Below are 24,525 nucleotides of genomic sequence, written 5' to 3'. Positions count from 1 at the left end.
CATATAGTCTTGCTACTACACTGATCTTCATGTATTTGTAACAAACTTTTTCTCAATGGAATATACATTTTCCTTATTCCGAGTTTGTATAAAACTGTGTAAAAATAAGAACTCGTACAGGGATCTACAGTTTATTATTCAACTCTGACACACGTGTTTGTGCACACAGAAAATTTATCGAACTCAAATACTAAGCTGTAAATAATTGATAAGATAATATACATGTTTTCTTTATTTTGTTTCTCTTTTTTTAGAAAATTGTGTACAAAAACGATACATACATCCCTAGCTATTATTATAATTAGTATTCGACGATGGTACATGCGTTTACGTATACAGAAAATTTGTTGGATATAAATAATAAGTTGGTATATTTCTTCTTTATCGGTTTAATTATTATTACAACGCTCGCATATGCGCGCATACAATTTTTGTGGATTTCCAATAATAAAATTCGACTAATGGAGAAAAGTAAATATTTTTGCGGTCTAGCGAAAAAAGTGTGCATTGGGCGAGATCTCGCTTCTCGAAATTCGGTGGAAAACGAGAATCCTCTTCTAAGAATTACGTGGATCCGCTCCTGATGTATGCCACTGCCACCTCGGCATCGTCATCACCATCTCCCTGGCTCCTCCGTAACGGATAGGCTTCACCTCCAGAACGGAACTCCAGTCTGCTTCCAGTTTCTCCCTGGAGAATGCTCGTCGGCTTAGTCGGAGTTTGGCTCTCCTAACACGCGGTTCGTGGCCACTCCATTAACTTGTCGCATGGCGGAACCGCTTCGCGGAATTGACAGAAAATCGTGTCCGTCGTCGAAGATCTTCAAATATCCTTGCGCGGCGTTCCCTTGGCCGTCTGTTCTACCGAATTATCCTGCGTCGAGAGGTTACTCCGAAAATCGACGAAATACCGATCGAGAACTATTTTCTCGACCCCAGTGTTCGATCCTTTTTTTGCCTAACACCGTGTGTTTCCGTTCATCAAGAAGCAGGAACGTTTCGACAAGTTGGTGCGGATAAGAAATGTCGGGGAAGCAATGTCGTCGAGATATTGAAGGCAGAGGATGATCCACGTTTCGAAGGTCCAGTTTGATATCCTATTTAAATTGCATGAACGTTTATTGTTCCACGATTTTTACACTATTCGCGTATGATATGTAATTCGCATTTGCGATACCTGTCTTTACAGTTTTACTCCGGTTTTACTCGGTTCATGCTTCACTCTACTTACGACTGACCCTGTTCATAATAATTAATGGTGTTAGACTCCATGAATGCCTGCGGACTGGTCATGCTTGGCTCTTGCGGAGAATAGTCTGTGGTTTATTCGATTCAGCCAGCACTGGGAATTTTTCGAAAAAACTTTTCCCCCTCGATTCCGATTATCGCTGCTATTGCAATATCTGTTCGAGCAACACGTTGCATTTTTACGCCGAACTCTGTCTCCCGAATTTTACCAATTACAAGCAGTGCAATTACAGCAGGATCTCGATTATCATTCGGTGATTGAAGTCTTTGGCATCCCTACAGTCTTAGACGATCCATATGCAACACTACTTGTTGTACAATAAACATTGAATTTCGTATAACTGTTCTAATTAGTCGAACAGGCTTAGTTCGTATAATCGAGGTTCCACTGTAATTAATTACACAATTTCTGGAGAAATAATATTCATGTCTACAAACGGTTTACAATCGAAGACGAAAGAGGTGCGTTTCTTGGTTCGGTCATTGAGAGAAAGTTCCTGTAGAAATTCTCAACTTATATTTAAAAAAATTATTAGAGAAACTAAGATAGTATTGTTGGAAACGTTTCGACTGTCTTAGAACGGTTGCTACGAGCTCGGAATGATTTTACATGTGCTTGTAGAATGCTAAACGCTGCTGATGCATATTACCGTATGATAATAACAAATTTTAATTCGTTCGAATCTCCTACAACTTTGACTATAGTATGTGATCGAATAAAGTATTAAAAAAATTTTCTTGGAATCATTTTTGCGATTTCAATGAAATCAGAAATAAGCCATTTTGAACCTTCTGATAGTTCTACTGTTCAATAAAAATGAAACAAAGAACAGCATTTAGAGAATTTAAAAATACTATTCGATTATTTTCAATTCGTTAAAATGATACAAACAGAAAACAAATATCTATGTAGCTCCTGTCAGACCTGGGCCGTTCTGAAATGACATTATTTAATAATTATTTGTGATAACTTTGAAATTGTTCTTCGAAATTATATGAGATGTTCTAACGATCGGGTTTGAGTCTGCTTTATACTGACACCGTTGCATATAATTCTGAGGACTATTTCTTTTGTCGAATTTGAAATAAATGAATACCGAAATAATACATCGCGTGAAATTGCTATTATTTCAAACGAATGAATATAATTGTTATTTTAAAATAGTAATATTGAAAATAACGTTACGAAATCAATTATTTGAAATAGTTCCTGTTTTCATTTCGAATAAAATTAACCCAAGTCTGGCATCTGCATCTTGCAATTAATGCAATCCAATGATCGCGAGCACGTGTCGATACGACATCGAGCAGAGTTTTGCGCCGCTGGAGGTAGATGGACCAGGGGGGGTAGGATTAATTAGCGAGACGAATCGTGATTGCAGGTGTGCGATTCCTCCGAGTAAAGGGAAGCGGGCGCGTAAGGATGCGCTTACGCAGGAAGCGGTGCATGTCCCGGTGACGCTACAGAAACTTGGAAGGAAAAAAAGCAAAAGAAAAAGAAAAAGAAAAAAGAAAATAAGCCATAACCAACGATCCTAACCACGGAAGCACGGATGACGCGATGAGACTGAGTCCGATTATCCTGTCGTGGGCCACGGCAAGCTGGCTCGGTCCAACCGGAACTACGGCGATACGAGCCCAGCCGTCGAAGGACTACGAGTTGTCCACGGAATTCTTCCTGGTACCTAGCGACGCGGCGGCGATGGACAAGAATGGTTTGGACAGCGTGGCGAGTGTCCTCAGTGTACCAGCGCCGAACAGGAACGTTTCGATGTCCAGGCTGCCTCCCGGAAAAAAGAGCCCGGAGATCGAGGCCGATACTCAACCGTACCCGAGGTTCTTGCTCAGACAACGACCCTGGGCTCTTCCTCTGGCGGCCCTTAGCGCGGCCACGATGCTCCTCATGGCTGGCTTCGAGGTTTTCGTACTGCTCAAGGTCGGTTCGTTTACCTTTACCACACCATTTTCCAAACTGATTTTATAACGAGTCGAACTCACACCGACTCCCATTCACGAGGCTATTTTTCTCACTTTCGAGGCTGTTTTTTCAACAATTTTTTCGAATTTCTTTTCCGAGCAACTAGCGAACTCTTTCTATTTGTGCACGTGTCTTTGTGTGAGTATTTGAAGTATACACGTTATTCTTTTCAAGTAAAAATAATAAAAAATGCATGAGTTACATCAGGAATAATGGCCAATACGTTGAAATCGTGTTTTGAGATATTCAAAATCGAAACCTTTTTTCGTTTAAAACATTGCGATATTTATGAACAGCTTACAAAATAGATAGTACGTACACTTTATTCTTAACTTAATTTTTAACACCAGTAAATAATGATGTAGCTTAAAAAAATTATTTTGGATGCTCTTTTTCTGAATATCGAGATCTTATTATATTGCAACATTATCTGAATAATATCTCTTGCAAATTCGTACCTACATATTTCAATGTCTGTGGCTTAAATTACTGCATCAGTCAATATCGACGAGATTTTTCAGTATTTCAAAATTTCTTTTACACGTTTTCTAATAAAATAATCTTTTTAACTTCTCAAAAAGTTCAAATGGTTTAGTCCAATTTTTAAAAAATTTATTCTATTTCAAGAAGTGTTCGAATATTAGTACGAATCGCTGTTATAGCTATTGAACAACTTTTTAAGAAGACTTTAACCGTTAATCTTTGTTTTTTAAAAGACTATCAGCTTGTCGTATACATGTAAATTACTAGTCAATTCAATTAGTCTGCGAATCGTTGTGAAAGTGTCCATTTTCCATTTTATAAACATCAGAGTGAATAAAAAGTTTGACTCACCTACTGGAAGACACAATCAAAGACACCGGCAAAATAAAATAAGGATATTATTAATTTTAGTTAATACAGACGTTTACTTGTATATATTTCATGAACGTACTCGAGCCACAAACGCATGAAGATCTTCGATCTACAATAATTGTAGCTTACGAGAATTTGCATTTACATATTTCGATTAACACGAACAGAGACGTTTTAAGCCGTTTTTAATTCTACTAAGTACTGGGTTGCTGTATATAAATTGGTCTTATGCAATTTCAATTCTGCATTGTAGGAAAGTAGTTTCAACGTTATCTTGTTTCTGCAGTTTTATGCACGTGACGGGGGGAGGGGGGGAGCTAAGATTTTAGTATTATTAAATTTTTTGGGGGTAACTTTTAGAGAGGAAAAGAACATTTGCTGCAACATTTTGGTGAATGAGAAGTTGTATTGATTTTTTGTTATTGTGATACCTCTCATTTTTTTATTGTGCATAGTTACAGAGTTATATATTAAACAGTTTTTAACAGTATTCTGACGCCAAATTTCACAAGTCTATACAGAAAAAAAAATAGGAAAAATTTGTTCACTAGAAACGGTGAGTTTCAAAATTTTCTATTTAATTTTTCTCTGTTTACTTCATTCTTTGAAACTCTATATACTTACGCAGAAACGGTGTATTATTATTACTAGACCGCGGATTTTATGCGTTCATAACAAAAATGGGTAGCCGCTATTGAAGTAAAAAGAATTGACAGACTCATACTTCGAGTCGACATTTTTATCCGGTTCCTGTCGCTTGCAATCGATGCTGAACACTTTTATTTTGCATAAAGATCCGCAGTCTAATTATTACAGCGCAATGCGTTTAAAGTTTTGCTGATTCGGGTTAAAGAATGTTGAATTTCTTGTTGCCGATCAATAACAGCATGAAAGATATTATTATTTTGGATTGGAGGATTCTTCTTCCTCTGTAATATTGTTAATCAATGAGACGCGAAGTTAGTTCATTATTCTTGGCAGACAACACTGTTAACAAATTTTACGATCGCGAATCTCCAAAAAAAAAAAAACAACATCCAAGAAGCAACAAGACGTGCACCAGATTTCACCGTCATGTGGCAGCGCGACACGAAACTTACGAACAAGATTATCTTCGAGCGCAACCACGTCGGCTATTATAAAATCTAATATACGGGCCGATTAGTCCATTTCCGGAAGACGAACGCGATGGAAATTTCTCCGGTGTAATTCTCCAGAAAAAAAGTAGCCAGCAGGAGCAATGCACTTGACCGTAGCACGGTCCGAGTCGATCGCGTTCAATGATACGAGACCGATTTTCACGGTCGTACAATCATCGGTTAATAGAGATTTGGGGAAGCGGCGAGTTAAATAGAGCTTAGAGAAGAATTCTTCCGATATCTCTCTCTCTCTCTCTCTCTCTCTCTCTCTCTCTCTCTCTCTCTCTCTCTGTCTGTCTGTCTGTCTGTCTCTTTCTCTCTGTGTCGGCAGCACGTGGCAGCAACGAACAGGAGTCGACGGTAATTGTTTTCGTTCGTATCTCGACAAGCTCCAATAACTAGCACGCTCGCAATTTCGCCGAGACCTAGGCCTAGTTTGCATGTCGATTGCCTGTTTCTCTTTTCCCGTGTCGTCTGCTCGTATGGATACACTCCATTGAACAAGAGCAGCCAGGAAAGTCTTCGAATAGTAAACTCCGATATTCATGCCGTCCGTAATGTCTACCGTTATATTACCCAACAGGCTTTTGATTCCTTCGGGTTTTACGCGAAATCGACAAAACCACATTCGCGATCGATCTCGTCGCAATTTGCGACATCTTCGCGTCGCGAATCAAAAGAATGAGCTTCGTCCTTGACAGTTGTCGTACTAACTCTTTTTGCTTCCGTGCCATTGTCATAATAGGGTAAGGGACCCAATCACTGTGAGGGTACCAATTACTGTACCAATATTAATTATACCTATTTTTAAAGTATAATGAACAAAAGAAACATGTAAGTAATATAGATATTAACTGATTTTAATGAAAAAATTTAATATCTCTTTTTTAATATTCATTATGCTTTAAAAATAAAGTAATTAATATAGGCACAGGTAATTGGTACCCGCACAGTAATTGGGACCCTTACCCTACCAATTGAAACGTCTCTATAAACATTAAAAAAATTTTCGCGCGAGTGAATCTTCCGTAGATTTGAAAATTGCAGTTCTCCTTTAGACAAAAAACTTTGATGTACGATTTTTTTTTAGTCGTTCTATTTAGGTTTACGTGAAACGTGTACAGCCAACTCTACAGTGACATATAAGGTACACTACGAGGGTACACCACCAAACATGGTTTTCAGTTTTATTCCTTAAAGCAGTGAATAAACGTGTTTACTTAAAAAAGGGGAAACTTTTGGCAGTGCAGTCTTAATATTGGTAATAATTATGGATTTGTATACAAAATGAAAATTGTTTGTATAAATTGTACGAAACAGGAATGAAATTTCTATTTCTTTAATGATTTCAATCAGCTGAAACTCACACATTGATATTTCTAAATCCCTCTGATCTGCCCACTGCTTTAAATTGCATAAAATCCGGATTTTAATAATAATGTAATGTGCGGTCTGAGAATTTGGTTTCGCTGAATCATTTTATAACTGCATTTAGTTTATCGGTACTTCATTAAAAAAAAAAAGTACATTTTGCAACACACATTTCTGTTTAATGTGATATTAAATATTTAAATATATAGGGTGTGCCAAAAATGTTGAAGAACCTTGGAAAGGGTGGTTCCTGAGGTCATTTGAAGTAACTTATTCCTTAGGAAAAATTTCCGCCTCAGCTTCGTTAAGGAGTTATTAATGAAAAACACGGTCCAATCAAAGCGCAGCTACAGCGGACGGACTTTGGCTCGGCCAACGGAATCCGTTCGTTATATCGGTGCTCTGATTGGTCCGTGTTTTCAATTGAACTCGGAAACCACCTCTTTCAAGGTTTTCCGACATTGTTGTGCACATCCTGTAGGCGAAATTGAAGACAGAACTGATTTCAAATCTTTACCGCATAATTCTACAAAGAAATATCTTAAGGTAGTAACGTATCGAAGGCAAGTGTACGACACATTTATGATATAACATCATTCTATTATTCAATTATTAAACGTCTTCCGGAAAGAATGTGTATAATAGACTGCACCATAAAGTTCGTTTATATGGTAGCGAATACTGTAATCAGAGAAATGAATCCGTGCGATCGCTTTGAATTATGTGTTAACTATGCCTAACATTAATAGTTCTACATGCAATAATCTCTGTTACATGTTACTGGTTTATCAAGAGTGTCAACCTTGAAATACACAGAAAAATACTGTTTTATTGCTGTATATATGTATTTTCATCGACGAAGAAGAAAAATTCGAGTATGCTGATTAACTCGTGTGTATCGTTACATTGAAATATTTATACACAATTTTAAAACCGTTATTTTGGAGAATCCTAATCATTCTATCACAGAAAATAGACAATCATTCCTGATACGAGTACTAGAAACTCTTCTACGTGTTAATAACGAGGTGTATATGGATTTATCTATTGATCGTAATAAAATTCGTTATTTTTCAGGCAAGAGTGACCGCACCGAATAGAAGACACTTATTTTTGGGACAGGCTCTCCTTCTCGGCCTTTTTCTCTTGGCGGGACTCTCGGCAGCAGCCTCCCTCAGTCAAAATCCCCTATCCTGTGCCGCGTTCCGACTAGTAGGTTTGCCCGCCACTCTTGTATTCGCGGCTCTCTTGGTTAAATGCGTCTTCTTACTTTCTCTGAACAGTGGCATTTATCTACCTGCACCATATCAGGTGAGTTTACTCGTACGTTATACAGTGAATTCTATATATATATATATATATATATATATATATATATATATATATGTCGCCAAATTATTCCCACTACCGCGGGGTATACCCCATGAGCGGCGAAGAAGCTCGAGAGTCCTCGGTCGCCGAGGTGTGTAGCATAATACGGGTCTGGTATATCGGTGTGAGACTAGGAGATCACTACTAATCCAATAACAAAACTTCTTTATTTTTCATTATTTTTTATGGGACTTTCACCAATATATTTGTGGCATTGTTCTAACGAACATGATATCAAATATAATATAATTCCGATTATACTTATATGTCTTGTGAACGATGAAAGATCGGACGCAAAGAAGGACAGCGTATGGGAAAGAAGGAAACTCGAAGAGTCGAAGCGTTCGGGAAAGATGAAAGACTGGCGTGAGCTCAGGCCTTTAAATCAAAACTTGAACTTTTTTTATTATTAAATATCATCGGAATTAAATCATGTTTGGTATCATTTTAATAAAAAAATATCACGAATATGTTTGTGAAAGTCTAATAAAAGAATAATGAAAAATAAAGGAGTTTTTTTATTGGATTAGTAGTGGTCTCACACAGATGCACACGACCTGTATTATGTTTACGCTCTCCTTTTCTACGTTTGGCGTGGATCAAAGAATAGACCCCTGCACGATAAACTACATCAAGACCTTTGTTGCTGACATATATCGAGAATTCATTGTACCATCAATTTGCGTATAGAATTCAATTTACGCGGGACTATGTTCATTCGGATCACGAACCATCCATAACAGGGCTTTTCTAAAATTCTGTAATATATTGACATAGTTTTAAGTAGTATGTACTTTGAAACTCAAATGTTCCAAAGAAGTTAACTTTATGTTTGCAGTTCTAGTGCAATACAATAGCGAAAATTTATGTACAGAGATTTTGTTCTGGTCATGAGAGATCCCAGAAAATACCCCCCTTGCAGGATTAATTATAGAAAGCATTAGCAAAGTCAGCATGTAGATCTGTAACTACTTTATCGTTCTAAATAGTTTAAAATTTGTGTGAATTAATGTGAAGACCTTCTGTGTTTGACTTTAAAAAAATTTAGTTTAAATATTTGGGGTACTTCAACATATTCTTGTGTTGCAAAATAATTCCTTGTACGTTTCGAAATGAAATACTGCCATGCGTAAAGTATCAAGGTTTTGAGTTTCTCCTAAGTTTGAATCAAAGAAACAATTTATTTTTTATTGCCTGAAAGAATATCTTAACTTGTTGGTTATGGAATTTACGAAATGACTTCCCAGGAAACGCTTATAACAGATTGAGTTAAGAATTTTTATATAACGTAAATAAAGAGAGAATAATGTAAAATGGAAGTTTTTAGTATCGGTTATAATAATTCTAATGCCAATTGAATGCATATCGGTATCTTAATACTTATCGGTGTGAAACGTAAAATATATACAGGCTATCGATGATTTTATGTAATTTTATTACATAGTATTTTATTATTATATATTATTATATATAGTTATGAAATATATCTGCAAAAAATTGATTACATTCTAAATAGCAACCGTTTATGTATGCATGATACTCCTAACGTGTGGTTATGCAAAATATTAACAATATTTATAACTGTGTATGCATTAATTTAAACAGAATAGAACCCCTAGTTTAGAGAACCAAGGTTCGTTATTAACTTGCATAAAACTCCATATTGCAGATTGTTCATTAACTTATTAAGAATAATGTTTTTCGTTTTAAATTCCTTAAACTTTGTAGTAATTTAATTTCTATTTAAAATTTTTGTAACTTTTTTTAATTTGTATTAATACCGTCTAGTTAAAAGACGTTGTATGTTATATTATTTGATTTTATAATACCATTAGATATTCCAATTCACTTTTATACAGAAAAAGAAATCTGTTACATCATTTCGGTTCTGGCTACTTGTGCAGACATCACTGAAGCATCCGATGAAAGTTGCAATTCATCATCTTATTGTAACGTATGCTTTCTCTGGTGCACTGATCATTATGCCTAGGAAGGTTAAGGATATACATATGTCCCTGGCTAGACCTGTTGTTGTGGACATATATGGAGAGAATACTGTAGTCACTTTTAAAATGTATGTCATATTAAACAATATGAAAAAATTGTTTCATTATTAAACAATATCTGAAATCTGCTCTAGCTCTTATGGTTTCCGAGCTATACGCGACTGTTAAAAATTTTGTAATGTCTTCACAGCTTTGCATTCTATCTATTGATTTTCGATATAAATGTTTAGAATCCACTGTCTAATAAACAAGCAGAAAAGTCACCATAGGATTAATTGAACAATCGGAATCTAATCTGAAGTTCTAGTCGCGCATGTGTGTACGCGGCTTTACGAAACGTCTGGTAGAAGGGCTCTCGCGGAGGATGCCAAGGGATTATTCTTATTTTGTTTCTGTCGGAGATCCGGATGTTGATCTCGATCGACTATTTGTACGCGCGGGACGGGACTTGAATGAAAAGTAATTCAGTAGTAACGTCCGGTAGTAATAGCAGTAAGTGCAGCTGTCGTGGTCGTTAAGTACATCTCGTTGTACATTGAATAACGTTAATATTTCCGATATATTCTCCTAGCGGCCGGGCAACGGATTTGACGGGTATATACATATATATTTAGTCGTATATATATACTTGTTACTCGTCAGCGACTACGTGTGATTATACGCATTAAAGAAAGCGTCGCTAAGAGAGGATCGAAACCAGTTTCGCGAAATATCTTGTTAGAAAAATCGACCCTCCTCTTTCTTCTTACGCATCGAATAATATTTTCTGATCGCATTCACAGTCGTACCGTATTATTACGTCTTCCTTAAGCAACTCCTTAAGGATGCGTCGAAAGAAACTGCGACACGGAAGATAGACGTTAGGAATATGCTATTAATTAAGCGTAGCAATCGAGTAAAAACGGAACGCCATTGTGTCGATGTCCGAACAACTATTGCCGCGTAAAAACATACTAATACAGCGCTAAACAAAGTTAGTTTTTTCATTTTATCGGGCGATTAATGTTAAATTTTTTGTTTAAATTTTTATTATCGTTTTAACATGAATGGTGCCATAACAATTTTAAATTTCTTAATAAATTATGCAACACAAAAGTTCGGTCATTCCATTCTGTTATCGGTGATTTTATTATTGCATACATGGAGCAAAAATATTTATATGCTTCCTTTGTTACATTTCGTGCACCAGGATATACACAAAATAAATAAGGTTAAATCTTAGGTAAACAGTATAAGCATAAATGAGTTCAGCTAATTACGAGTAAAAGGAATGAAGAATAAGTTTTTTTATATATACAGGGTGTTCATTTGAAAACATTCTAGGCAAATATCTCGAAAAGTATGAAAGATATTAAAAAAGCGTAAAACGTGTGTCCAAGGATTTCGAGGAGGAAAGAGGGAGGCGGTATCAGTTTCTTTTATTTGGGTAGCGTTTTCAAGGTCATTTGAAGGTCAACTTTGTTTACTTTTGAATGGAATGTCCCATTTTTTATACCATAGATCGATAGAGTATCAAAATCTGAGTATAAAAGCGTTGACCTTTATATGTCCTAAATCTAATAGTTAACGAGATATTATCGAAATAATTTTCTTTCTTCTTTGGATAATATCTCGTTAACTATTAGATTTAGGACATATAAAGGTCAACGCTTTTATACTCAGATTTTGATACTCTATCGATCTATGGTATAAAAAATGGGACATTCCATTCAAAAGTAAACAAAGTTGACCTTCAAATGACCTTGAAAACGCTACCCAAATAAAAGAAACTGATACCGCCTCCCTCTTTCCCCCTCGAAATCCTTGGACACGTGTTTTACGCTTTTTTAATATCTTTCATACTTTTCGAGATATTCGCCTGGAAAGTTTTCAAATGAACACCCTGTATATAAAATTGTGTTTCTTTAGAGATCTATATACCTATACATATATATATATACGTATATTCATCTTATTATATGATATTTATGTTTCATTTCTTTAAAAATTCAGATAAATATCTCAAACTAGTAAGACTGCCATTTTTCCAAAGTCATTTCTGCAAAACACTGTTTATGGTGTCTGATATATCTTCGTGAGGTTTTCTGTAGTACAGACGTTGAAGTTGAGTTCTGTAGTTGAGAAGTTGTTTAAGTTTTGAAAGATTGGTTTTGGTTTTTATTTTATCAAAGGTATATAACCTCTTGACTGTCAAGGTAGAATGTACCCGAATCTTTTCTCATTATATCGTTCAAGTTTGATACTTTCTGTGGTATCGATTATTTGAGTCAATTTGATGTTTTTATTAAACTAAGAATAGCACCACTAAAGGTTTATTCGTAATAAATGTAATTAAAGTATCATTGGTAGTCGTACGGGGTTTCTGAAACTGCTGCTTGGTGCTCAAGAGTTAAAATGCATTGAATTTATGTTCTTGTTGCAGGCGTTAGTATTGGGCTTCGCCGTGCTGGTGCAGGTAGCTATCATTGGACAATGGTTTTACGGTGAACCGCCAGCCGTTGTTCAGGTACACAATACAGGATCAATCTCTCCAACATCCTGTTGCAAAACTCCTCTCGGACAGATTGTGGCCTCCCTCGGGTAAACTTTTGAAATGTAAACTTTTCAGCGACACTATTCTTTCGGCTCACGCATTGGTATTGTGAACGGCGTTCGAAATCGTTTCGGTGAAATTATTACGTTGTCATACATACGTGACGTAAGAACTCAACTATTACCACTTACAATTAGTGAAACGAGTATATAGATGACTGTTCGTAGCAATGAATTTTCAACTATTAAATAAGTAAGCAAACAAGAACGAAATAAATAAACAAAGATTAGAAAAATTTCCTTCAAAATTCTTTGTAAAAGTTACATTAGTAATTAAACATATTTACATGCACAAAGGAAATCCTTTTTGTAAAAAGTTCTTGATCAAGATACAGGCTGTCAAAATACTGTGATGAGATAACAATTTTTTTCAAGATCATATTTTTCGAGATTTCAAGGTCATCGAGGGTTTTTTTTTAAGTGGAACTACATATTTATCCAACCACGATACGATAGTTGAGGTCAAGATGTATCTAACCATGTATAATACTATGAGCTTTGCGCGACCTTGAGTACAAAAATTCATAAACACTAGGTAATTTATGGAAATAGTGAAAGAAACAGGATCAACGAGTGAAATTTCAACAGTATTCGCTCCTTCGAACAAAGTAATGTTTTCCTCTGACATTTTTCCCTATCATAAAAAATAAGCAAGATATTCAAGATCCTCAAGTTAGGTGGAACACTCTGTATTTTAAAGGACTGTCACCTTAATAACCCGGCTCTGCAATCATTTTATATGCATACGGGTTCTTAAGAAAATTCTAAGATGTAAAGTCTCTTAGAAAGAGATAGCCTCAGATGATCGGTTACGGAAGTAACTTTATTGTTCATTGTTCGATTCAGAATGATAGACGATAAAACGAGAACGATAACTCATTGTGCAACAACGAGCTTGTACTATCTCCTAAAGTCTATGAAATAGTAATTAAAATAAATATTCACACGGTTAACATATTTTCCTTCAACGTAACTATTTATTAATTAATCAGATTCGTCTCATATTATGTTTAAATCATCACGAAAACAAAAAAACATTTTTTTCGTATATTAATAGTTAATGTTACTTCTTACGAAGATCATTAGTGTCTTCTAAAATTCAATTGATCGTTAGATATTATTCAATACAGTCATAAACTACTTCCTTCCGGGTCCTTTCGTCGAAAACAATTCACAATTGCGTTACGCTTGTGCAATTAAGCGCCTCCGGTTCATAAGTCACGGGACAATTCAAGCTTTGCTAAAAATTGCTGACATTTAAACCGTTATAACTTGGTGGAAAAAATCGTAAAATAGGGTGGCCTGTGCAGCGAATGAACATAATTCGTATTAATCGAAAAAACAACATTTATGATGCCCTCTTCGTGTTGAAATTTATACCGTAATTGTATTGTAAGTTTTCTTTCGATATAAGGCGATGGTTCGAGGCGGCTTTCGACGTATTGCGGATGAGAGTACCTATTCGGCTGGACACTGTTCTTGAATGGGATGAGAGTTTAAGGTTCGCAATAACCTGTCATAGTGATCATAGGTCATAGTGATCGGCCGAAGAGCGATATCTTTCGCTGAAAAAGGATAGAATATGATATACTCTCTGGCACTATGCGGTATCGAGCGGATATCTTCAAAAGAAGAAGATGGGAGTAGAGATTTTCTTATTTCGAAAGAAACATCGTCGTCTTATATCGAAAGAAAACTGTACAAGCATCAAATATTGTTAGAATTGTGTAAGAACTCATCAAGAACAAAGCCTTCTCATAGAAATAGCATTCAGGAAATGGGATAACGATTTCCGCACACCCGCATATCCGTTTTTCCAGTTACCCAAACCCGCTTCGAGCAAATTTTGATGAATGTTTGAGATCGTACTTTGCGAGCAGAAGGCGGTCATTTTGGTACCGAGACCATGTTTGGAGCAGAATTTGGCCCCTTTTTGCTATAAATTTGACAACCAAAACTTGTCGACAAATGGCGAGCCTATGCCGAAACAGATGGGTCGCAATTTGAGTGCAACGTTTGCACGTGGAATTCGAGGGCAAATCGAAGGCAAAACGAGGACAGACTCTGCCCTCGCGTAGAGGGCAGGTCGGTCGCACTAAGAACGGACATAGCCTTGCTTTAAGAGTAAATATCGGGGAAAAATCGGAGTAAACCTTGCTGTAGGAGCGAAAACGGAATTTTATTTGAACTTCTATATTATATAATTTTAAGTTTCATGTATTTTCAATAATTTAGTTCCGTTTTCCCTCCTACAGCAAGGTTTAGTTGGATTTTGCCTGATATTTACTCTTAGAGCAAGGTTAGGTCCGCTCTTAGTGCGACCGACCTGCCCTCTACACAAGGGCAAACTTTGCACTCAAATCCGAACTACATGCCGAACCAGATGGGTCGCAATTTGTAGGCAAGTTTTGGTGGCAAATTTCTAGCAAATCAGGAGCAGATTATGTACTGGCTAATTTCAGCAAACATGCCACTTAAGTGTTCGTTCATTGGACAGGTCACTCCTAGTGTATGTTCCGTTGATCTAGCGTTAACTTCGAGTGTACAGTTCGATGATTCGTTTTCAGATATCCCGGATCACTTCTCGTAGCGGTGGCTTGTTTAGCAGTCCGAGCACGAGGTGTCCGTGACAATAACCGGGAAGCGGCGTTTATCGGCCTCGCTGTCGGTTTATCACTTCCGATTTGGATATCAAGCGCGATCGGCTCGATGGCAGCATCCTCGGAAAGTGACAGAGAGGCTTGGCTAGCGTACGGATTATTAACCACCGCTCTACTCGTGTTTCTGACGATGTTCCTGCCGAAGGGTCGCCAGTTGGCTGCGCTTGGTCGCGAAGCTCCAGACACAGTGATTCGTGATCGCGACGACGCCTTGAGCTCGCTTCCTGGTAGCGGTTACTCGCCTTCCTTTTTCCACTTTAAGCCGGCAGAAGCATCCTTGAAGAGAAAGCTTCATTATCACAGTGCTGGTATATATGCATATTTATTCTATTTCATTATTCATCTTATATCACTCATTCTTCCATATCGCACACCATTCCCTATTCTCCTAATATTAACAAGTAGACTGCGGATTTTTATGCAAAATAATTGTCAGCATCGATTGCGAGGATCAGCAGTCACATACAAATTTCCGCTCTTTTAAATTTCACGCATTTTTTTCATAAATGCATAAAATCCACTGGCTACTAATAATATTAGACGATTGTGGAATTTCAGCAAGTGCTGTTAAAATAACAGTTTTCCCTTTTGGTAAAAATTACATGGTTTTTCTTGAAAGAAGGCCTTGACGTTTCCGAAATTCGGGCACGAACTTTTGCAATTTTTCAATAGGATAAAAATGAATACGCGCCATTTTAATATAATATCTAATTTTGTAGGATCTAGGCAATGTCAATTGCAAGTCCCACTTATATACAATTCTGTTATCATTAATTGGCAATGTTACTTCTAGTCAACTAAATTAAAAATCATTTTTTTCCTTAGTACTTTTTATATTTCTGTACACAAAAATTATTCTTGATACGTAAAAGATTTGTAGTCGTTGTGTTATATTTTTTGTACAAATATTTAACATATCGTATAAATGACTAATTATGTATAATAACGTATAAAGACTAGTTACGTATAAATTATAAACATTAATAACAACTAAATGGAAGTAGAGTTGATCACTGATATTTATTCGCAATATACTACAAGGCTAACAAACATTTTACAGCAAACCACTAAATAATATAATTCATTGAACGGAATTTAAGATTTATAAATTTTAATTTCATCATTAATGATACTATTTGCAATTAAAAGATGATTGTCGTGCCGCAAAAATTTATTATGAGAATTGTGCAATGATTCTAAGAGCATGCTCAATTCTCTAATATTTTATACAAAATTTGTCTAAATGTGTTTTATTATTTTTACATTATTAATTTATTCTGAAAGTAGGATCTACAATTTATGAAAGGTCTTGTTCATTGACACAATGCAACACTTAAAACAATCACTAATGAACTGGTTTATTTATTTAATATACTTGATGAAAAAAATCATTCCTTTTATATGACTCGGTTATTTGAATTTTTATTTCGACAAAAAATACGAGAATATTGAAACAGAAACCTTCTCCTGACAATTTTACACGTTTCTGAGACTTGCCTCTACAATTAACGTTTCTAAAAAAGATTTTTTCTAAGGCTTAAAACCGAGCTACACGCGATGGTGATTTCTCTATATTTCTTTTCTGCCAATGAAATGAGTTTCACCTGTGTTTTCGTGCACGCACGAACCATTATGCTTCTCCCAGTATTCGCGATTCCCGTTCCGTCTCGCTCATTCGATACGACATTAACGGGTTCGTCATATTTCTTCCATAATGGAATCAAAATCACCCACTTTTATTGTACGCTAAGACGAATGAGTCCATTAAACTCCAATTAATTTAATGAAACGGTACATGCCGCGTATATCGAAGTCCTGAAAAGTAAGATCATTAATTATGGTGTCTTGCTTCAAGTGTAATGAAATTGACAATAAAACTCTACGCTTTAGTTGTTCTTCCCGTGCGTGTAAAATATTCTAGCACTTTACGACTAAACGTACATTTTCACGAGTAAAAATAAGAAGATAATTTTAGATAAACATAGGTAAGTTGAAATTTTAATAAAAAATTATAAGAAAGTTACAAGGGTTTATCGAACTATTATCATATAGTTTCTTGTACTATTCTTTCTTTTCAATAAAAAAAAAATTAATTCATCCTAGGAACCTATGAATTGAAAGAGCTAAGAGTGAATTAAAATTTTATAAAAATTTAATTCGCATGATGAGCTATCATAAAGAATTTATGCGAAATTGAAGCAGCAATAATAATTTAGAACTATTCAATCGGTAGATTTGATTTTTTTTTGTTTTTCTAATCATTAGACTGCAGAGTTATGCATTCGTGCTAGAAACGAATTCATAAAATAGAAAAGTTGTGAAGACATTAGAAATATTTTTTAAAAAAATTCTTTTCTATGGCAATTTCTACTTCTCATAATTGATTTAGAAAATGTTTATTTTGCATATTGGTTAGCAGTCTATGATATTATAAATTTGAAAGGAATCAAGCTTTAGGTAACTAAACCTGTTGACGTAAAAGAAGCAATTAATCTATTTAATATGGTTTCTCAACTATTACAATGTATTATGCTTCTGTATCTGTGTCTCATTGATGTGTTTTGAATTGTAGATCGTGTAGCATTAGTTTCATCCGCTTTACCTGGATGCACTACCTGCCGGCACGGTGGAAGTCCCATATACTCCGAAGGTAAGACCTTTCAGAAATCAGATAGTTATTAGATACCGGTATTATCGATTACAATAACTTAGGAAGCATGTCAGACTATTTACAGTCACGCGAGCTTTAGCTTTTCCTAGACCTCTTATGAAATTTCAATGAGATGCTTCGCGAGGCTTGATTTATTTAATGATAGATCTATCGGTATTAAGCGAACTTAAGTACTCTGCTTTATTTCTATACGTGGAAGTCGCAGTATGGGCATAGAGTATTATTTATACGACTATTTCAAGCGGATAATCTATTCAGTGAAATAATATTCATTATTTTGCTGTCGTGTATTGGAAATGTCTGACGACTGTTTCGTTTATTATTCATGATCAAACTGCAACAGGGTGTTCATATTCAGTGAAATATTATTTATTACGTTGTTGTCGCGTATTTGAAATGTCTGACGATTGTTTCGTGTATTATTCGTGATTAAACTGCAACGGGGTGTTCGAATTCAGTGAAATATGTAATATTTATTATTTTTTATTTATTATTCTATCATTTATTAATGCAGTACTGGATTTAAATGATAACATTATGCATTTTTGACAAGAATGAACAGTGGAAAATATTTAAAAAATTTAAGTTTTATTGCTTTGAATTCATGGGGATTATTAAAAATACGAATAAATATCTATGTAGTTCCTGTATCTTGAAATTATTGCAGACAATTGTTCTAATAGTCTAATAGTAAGATTAAATTTATTCACGGTAATGTGTGCTTGAGTGAAGAAGTATATTGAACAATTTTTCATGAAAACATTTTGAAAAAATCCGAAACAATTAATTTTGACGCGTTCGGTAATTCTAGTGTTAAAACACAAGTATTGCTGTTCGGAAAATGAAAACGGTAAGGTAAAGAAATCCTAAAAACGGAAAAACGTTGCCGTTCGTCTATGTGTAAAAGAGGGTCGATCGTTTACCAATAACGAGACACCGATTAACTACCGTCGTCTGATCTAACGGGATCCGTTTCCCCTTCCAGTTTGATTCTCGAAGAAGCGCTTGACCTCCGCCTCGAAACTTTCTCCCTCTCCACCTTTTCAGCACGAGGTGTTTCCTTCCTTTCGTTCGTTACTCGAGGTGAAGGTCGCCGGAGGCAATGCCGTAACGAAGGAAAAGTTTCGGAGGGGAATCCATCGAACGAACGAGCCCGGAAATTTCCCGAACGATTCTTTCTTCCATTGCTCGAAAATTGCTCTATAAGAAAGAACTTGCAGAAGACGATCTACATATAACTGGGAACCTGCATGCAGCCGTTACCTCACTTTTGTTGAGTCGATAAGCCTGTCGTTTATGTATTATCACGTTTGATCGCCCACTCAACGACCACTCGAATTCGGTAAAATCAAAGCAATTTATTTAAGCGGATACACCACCAATTTTTAAAATTATTGGAAAAATTAGAAATCATTTTTCAGTAATTGTTAAATAAAATGAAAATATCTTTTTCTGGAATATTCACCAGCACCTTGACTTCACTTTCAAATATTTTTTCATTATTTATAATTACAAAATGGCGACGTTATACAATATTTTCTATCATCATGTTTGGCGAGTCCTTTTTAAGTGGCATCTAGCATCAAAAGTTACTGAAACAATTTTCACGTGGACTTTAATCGAGAATCAATATTTTTCAATGTAGCGTACGATTTTTTAATATTTCTAAAAGTAAGAAAGTGGCGGCCGTTTAAAGAATGCAATATTTTTTCCCTAGGAATAATTAAGTTTTAACATTTACGAAAATGTGACAAATTGAGATATAAAAAAAATCGTACGTTACATTGAAAAGTGTTCATGATTAAATTCACAATATTTTTTGCTTTCGTCACCATTTTGTAATTTTAAATAATAGAAAAATATTAAAGTAAAGTCAAGGTGTTCCTGCATATGGCCTAAAACTATATTTTCATTTTATTTAATAATTATTGAAACAATTTGTATTTCACCAATCATTTAAAACTAGCATGTTAGTGTGTACTCTCTTAAAAAAAAACTAAAATTGGAAAGTTCAAGAGTTTTCGTAGCGACAGCAGTTTAATAAATGCAACACAGCCTGTTATGAAAAATGAAAAAAATATTACCATAGAAAAGGCATAAATTCTTTGAATGCCATACTATGCGTTATCTCGCATCATTACTCGTGTATGGCTCTGTAACACAAAGCCCACACTGAAGCCACATCTTCTTCTTTTAATAGGTGACTTGATTGATTCACTTTTTACAGAAAACGATAATAATTACATTTCAACTAAACATTTAACGTCTATATTTAAATAATTCATTTCACTCCATGTTTGTGTTGCTTTAATATAATTTTTCTCTTTCGACTGATATAAAAAATTGTATAGTATACTATAAAATCTTTTAGCTGCATAATATGTTACTTTTCCGGAATAACCATTATTGCCAGTAGGGCGTGCAATATAGAATAAATTGCAAGGCAAAGGTCATCAACCTGTATGCATACACCATCCGCTCGTTTATGTCACTGGTCATGGTTATCACCAGTCTGCGGATCTTTATGCGTATTCTCATTTTCATACATAATTTTATGAAAAATAAAACACTGGAAGAATTTATTTAACTGATTCGAAGATTCATTGTAGTGAAGACGAAATAAAAATATTATTCACGTACACGTTTTCTTGTTCTTTAGAAATTTGCATAAACGAACAAAGAGTCGTAGTCCAGTTATCATAACCATCCGAGCAGCTTAGAACTAAAACATTTTGTTAACTAAAATCGGTTATTCCACTTTAATATTCTTTAATTTCTTATTACAGTTTGCAATAATAATATCTTGTGAATTTAACAAATTTTCTTAATAGTAAATGTACCGTGTGTAATAATTTCTCAATATTCAAGATTTATCATAATTATTTTCAAAATTCTTTGTTAATCTTATTAAAATTTGCAATAACGATATCTTATATATTTTAAAAATTTCGTAATAGTAAATGTACCCTATGTACCAATTTTTCAATATTTATGATTCGTCATAATTGTTTACAAAATTCTTGTGAAATTTATTACAGTGTTTATTACAGTTTGCAATAATGATATTCTATATATTTAATAATAAATATTGTGTGTAACAATCTCTCAATAGTCGAGATTCGCAGTAGTTGTTTTAAAAATTCTTTTCGTTAAACATTTCTTTTTGTAGTTAATATTTTGTCCATACTGATAGTTTTGTTGTCATCCTAATAACAATATAAGATTTACAGTCACTGACATTACTTTAGCGTCAAGTTCCTTATTCATTTTCCCGTTCGTGTTACGAAGTAGTTTCTTCTTCCACGAAGTTATCAGTCGGTTTCATTATGCTGTTTTTGTTGCTTCTTCGAAATGATTCGATTTCAGTGACAATAAATTACTCGTCCGTTGCAAGGAACTTTCAAATAATTATATGGTTGTAAAAAGTGTGACAGATGTGACCCACTTCAAATCGCGGTTACGTTTGCCAAGTAATCGGGCCACTGTTTAAATGGAAATTCATCCTGGCGTTTTACAAAGAAAATAGAAAACATTTCTGAAACTGGTTTTTCTTCGAACTTCAGAACAAAAATACTATGGTGCCACAGATAACGAAATCACTAGGGGTGTGCAAGAACCCGAAATATCGGGAATCCGATGGCCGGGGCGAGTCTGGAAGAGGTCGTGTCGGGTCGGGTCGGGTTCCCGAAAATTTCGAAATTCCCGAAAGAATCGGGCTTCCCGAAAATTTCGAGATTCCCAAAAATTTCGAGAATCCCGACTTTTTCGGGAATCCCGGCTCTTTCGGGAATCTCGAAATTTTCGGGTACCCGTCCCGAACCCGAAAAAATTTCGTGTTCCCGACCCGACCCGATATTTCGGGTTCTCGCACACCCCTAGAAATCACTATGGACAGAATGTAAGCTTGGAATTGTATTACGTACAATGAATCCAAAAAGTATTTGAATACTAAATTTCAGATTTGCGAAAAATCGTCCATGTTTAAACTGTGACAATTTCGTGAAAAAAAAAAATAGTATAAGAATAAACCTGGTCTCATTTTAACGCTTGAGACTTCTACTTTTATAAACTATTCATTGATTTTTACCTGAAACAGTTTTGCATGATGCAGAGGATAGAAAATTGAAGAGATGTTTTCTCTCGAAAATGCTACCAATTCAATTAAAAATATTAAGTTAGATAAAAGTTTTTAATTTAGTAAGAATTAACCTGGCAATAAGATGATTTACTCCTATTACTGCTATAACAAAATGGAGTTAGATATTGTTATTTACTGCTTTCGTTGACGATATTTTAGTTTAACTCGACTTCAGATTATAAATTATTTATGCAAGAAAACATATTAATTTGACGTTCTATAATTAATAAATAGTTTAGTTGTGTAGTCACAATAGTAGTTCTAGTAAAATAATAACAATAGTTAATTGTATTTATTAATTGTATAGTCAATTCATAGAAAATTGATTGAAAAGTGTGTGAATACTTTATTCGATCCTTGTTTATGTGAGAATTTAAATTGCTGTTTTTTATCAGTACAATAATTTCATTCTTTTCACACCAGTACAAAAACAATAAAAAATATTTGTACTTTTGAATGAAATGCTACCATTCATGAATCGTATCAGGAAGCAAACATAACGAAGAAAGCAAACAGAGAGTGAAGGCTGTGAACTTCAAAGCAACGCCGCAAGCGTTTATCACTATGTCAAGTAGTATAAAATTAAAAGAAATCTTACTTTTCGTAGTACGCTGCGAATTCAATGAGTTTCTTTGAATTTCGAATACGCGAGTTCATCTTTCCAATATTTAATAGTATCTCAGTAAGGAACTTACGATAAAGAGTGTATATCGTCTGTATATTTCAAATTAGTATTTAATGATACTAAAATGCTAGTAATAGATGTGACGTAAGATTTGAAAAAACAATTTTAAAATAAGACTAGGTTTATTGCTGTACTGTTGTCTTCAAAATTATTGAAATTATCAATTACTTACTGAAATTATGATTTTTTAAAAATTATCACATTTTTAATATTGACAATTTCTCCAGAAATCGAAATTTAGTGTTCAAATACTTTCTGGATCCATTGTAAGTGTAGACTTACGATAAATATAGCGCAGAGGTGATAATAATATTTGGCGAAATAAATATTTCACATACTATTTAATATTTTAGATCTCATTTGCCTTAAAAAAAAAAGTATTTTAAATAGAATATATAATTTCAAAAGTAAAATATTTTTATTTTGACAATCTAAACTACGAAATAAAATAGTTTACTATAATAATCTGGCATGAAACGAAATACTTCAGTCGTACTTAAAGTATTGAGTCATCCTATAAGTGATGCGGTTTTTTCAAGTCATTCTTTGATCTAAAATTCTATCGAGTTTCTATTGTCGAGTTATTAAAAGACATTAAAAATCAAGTTTTAGATAATGGTGGTAAAAGGTACTTTTGATAAAGTTCAATGTGATTTTTTACTTTCTTTCATTACTCAAGCTGCTGCTCTGCTTTTCAAGCTTTCATCGTTCATTAGACAAGTAAATATTATCGGAATTATATCATATTTTGTATCATATATGTCCAAAACACGGGTCTAGCCAGGGACATATATCGGCCAGGAGATACTATATTTTAATCCACACCGAACGTAGAAAAGGACAGCGGCGAAGCTCTAGAGGCGTCGGTTCATGGCCCCTCACGGTATATACCCCGCGAGAGTGGGGATAGTTGTGGGACTTTTATCAGCTAGGCATTTGGGACATATATAAAATAAACACTGCATGTAGAGTAACTCTTATAGACACATTCACTGCGAAGAGAATTGCAGGGCAGGTGGTTAACACGTGCAATAGATGGTGTAAAATTAATATTCACAATAATATCAGCAGTACGCATAGTTAAAAATTAAACATTTGTGTGTTCGCAGATGTTCACGGACCAATGGAGACATTTGTTTTGCCACCTGGCATGTACTTGAGGCCAGAAGAGGCTGGAAACTTGTACACTACTCTATCGGCGAATCCGAATGTATTTTTTCAACGAGCAGCTCATCCAGGAATGATGTATTGATAATGTACCGGAAATCGTTTCGAGGAAAAAAGTCTGTGGATTTGATAAAACAGTGCTTCATTGCTAACTCCTTAGATTAGATAGCCGCGAAGAAACAGGCTATTGTTTCCGCCGTTTGGCTTGTTATTGTGAATTATATTGTGCGCGAGTATGAATTGAGACTTTTTGTTTTGTAGTGGCGGTGCTCGATTATTTCAATAACAAATCAAACAATAGCTGCTGGAAGCGATTTCCACGAGAAGGTGTAATAAAGGCACGATACCTTTTTTATAATGTCTTTTGTTTCCCATCACTTACACATATTTTATAAGATTTTATCGAATGTCTGTCGACATTGTTCAATTGTGTTTAGAATAGTGATATAAAATATTTTTGTAGTGCATAAGATTAAAGACTGTACTTCAGAAAATGCGATAAGAACAAAAAGAGGTTTCACGTACGTTACTATGCAGTGTATAGTTAACAAAAACATAAGAGATATTTATTTACGATACGTGATTATATAAATAATAAAAGAAAAATGGAAAGTTCGCTCATTTTCATGTCACGAAAATATTCGG

The 24,525-nt window shown here is 34.8% G+C and overlaps 1 protein-coding gene across 1 annotated transcript; it reads left to right on the top strand.

Annotated features, from left to right (window-relative positions):
- Positions 1-708: 708 nt before the first annotated feature.
- On the top strand, positions 709-24,318 carry LOC143363983 (uncharacterized). The gene is made up of 7 exons (XM_076804514.1): positions 709-1,081; positions 2,630-3,183; positions 7,668-7,901; positions 12,390-12,547; positions 15,127-15,527; positions 17,792-17,869; positions 23,823-24,318. The coding sequence occupies exons 2-7, from the start codon at positions 2,809-2,811 to the stop codon at positions 23,963-23,965; spliced, it is 1,389 nt and encodes a 462-aa protein (XP_076660629.1). The 5' UTR covers positions 709-1,081; positions 2,630-2,808; the 3' UTR covers positions 23,966-24,318.
- Positions 24,319-24,525: the final 207 nt, after the last annotated feature.

Source organism: Halictus rubicundus, chromosome 2 (genome assembly GCF_050948215.1).
Source record: "Halictus rubicundus isolate RS-2024b chromosome 2, iyHalRubi1_principal, whole genome shotgun sequence".
In the NCBI taxonomy this organism is placed as follows: domain Eukaryota; kingdom Metazoa; phylum Arthropoda; class Insecta; order Hymenoptera; family Halictidae; genus Halictus; species Halictus rubicundus.
This window is presented reverse-complemented; position numbering and strand designations above follow the sequence as displayed.

What these genes read in the sequence shown, in the direction of transcription:
- LOC143363983 (XM_076804514.1), top strand. Translation starts at nt 2,809, where the DNA reads ATGAGACTGAGTCCGATTATCCTGTCGTGGGCCACGGCAAGCTGGCTC. An exon ending in AGGTTTTCGTACTGCTCAAG is followed by an intron (nt 3,184 to 7,667) that starts GTCGGTTCGTTT and finishes GTTATTTTTCAG; the next exon opens with GCAAGAGTGACCGCACCGAA. An exon ending in AAGTCCCATATACTCCGAAG is followed by an intron (nt 17,870 to 23,822) that starts GTAAGACCTTTC and finishes GTGTGTTCGCAG; the next exon opens with ATGTTCACGGACCAATGGAG.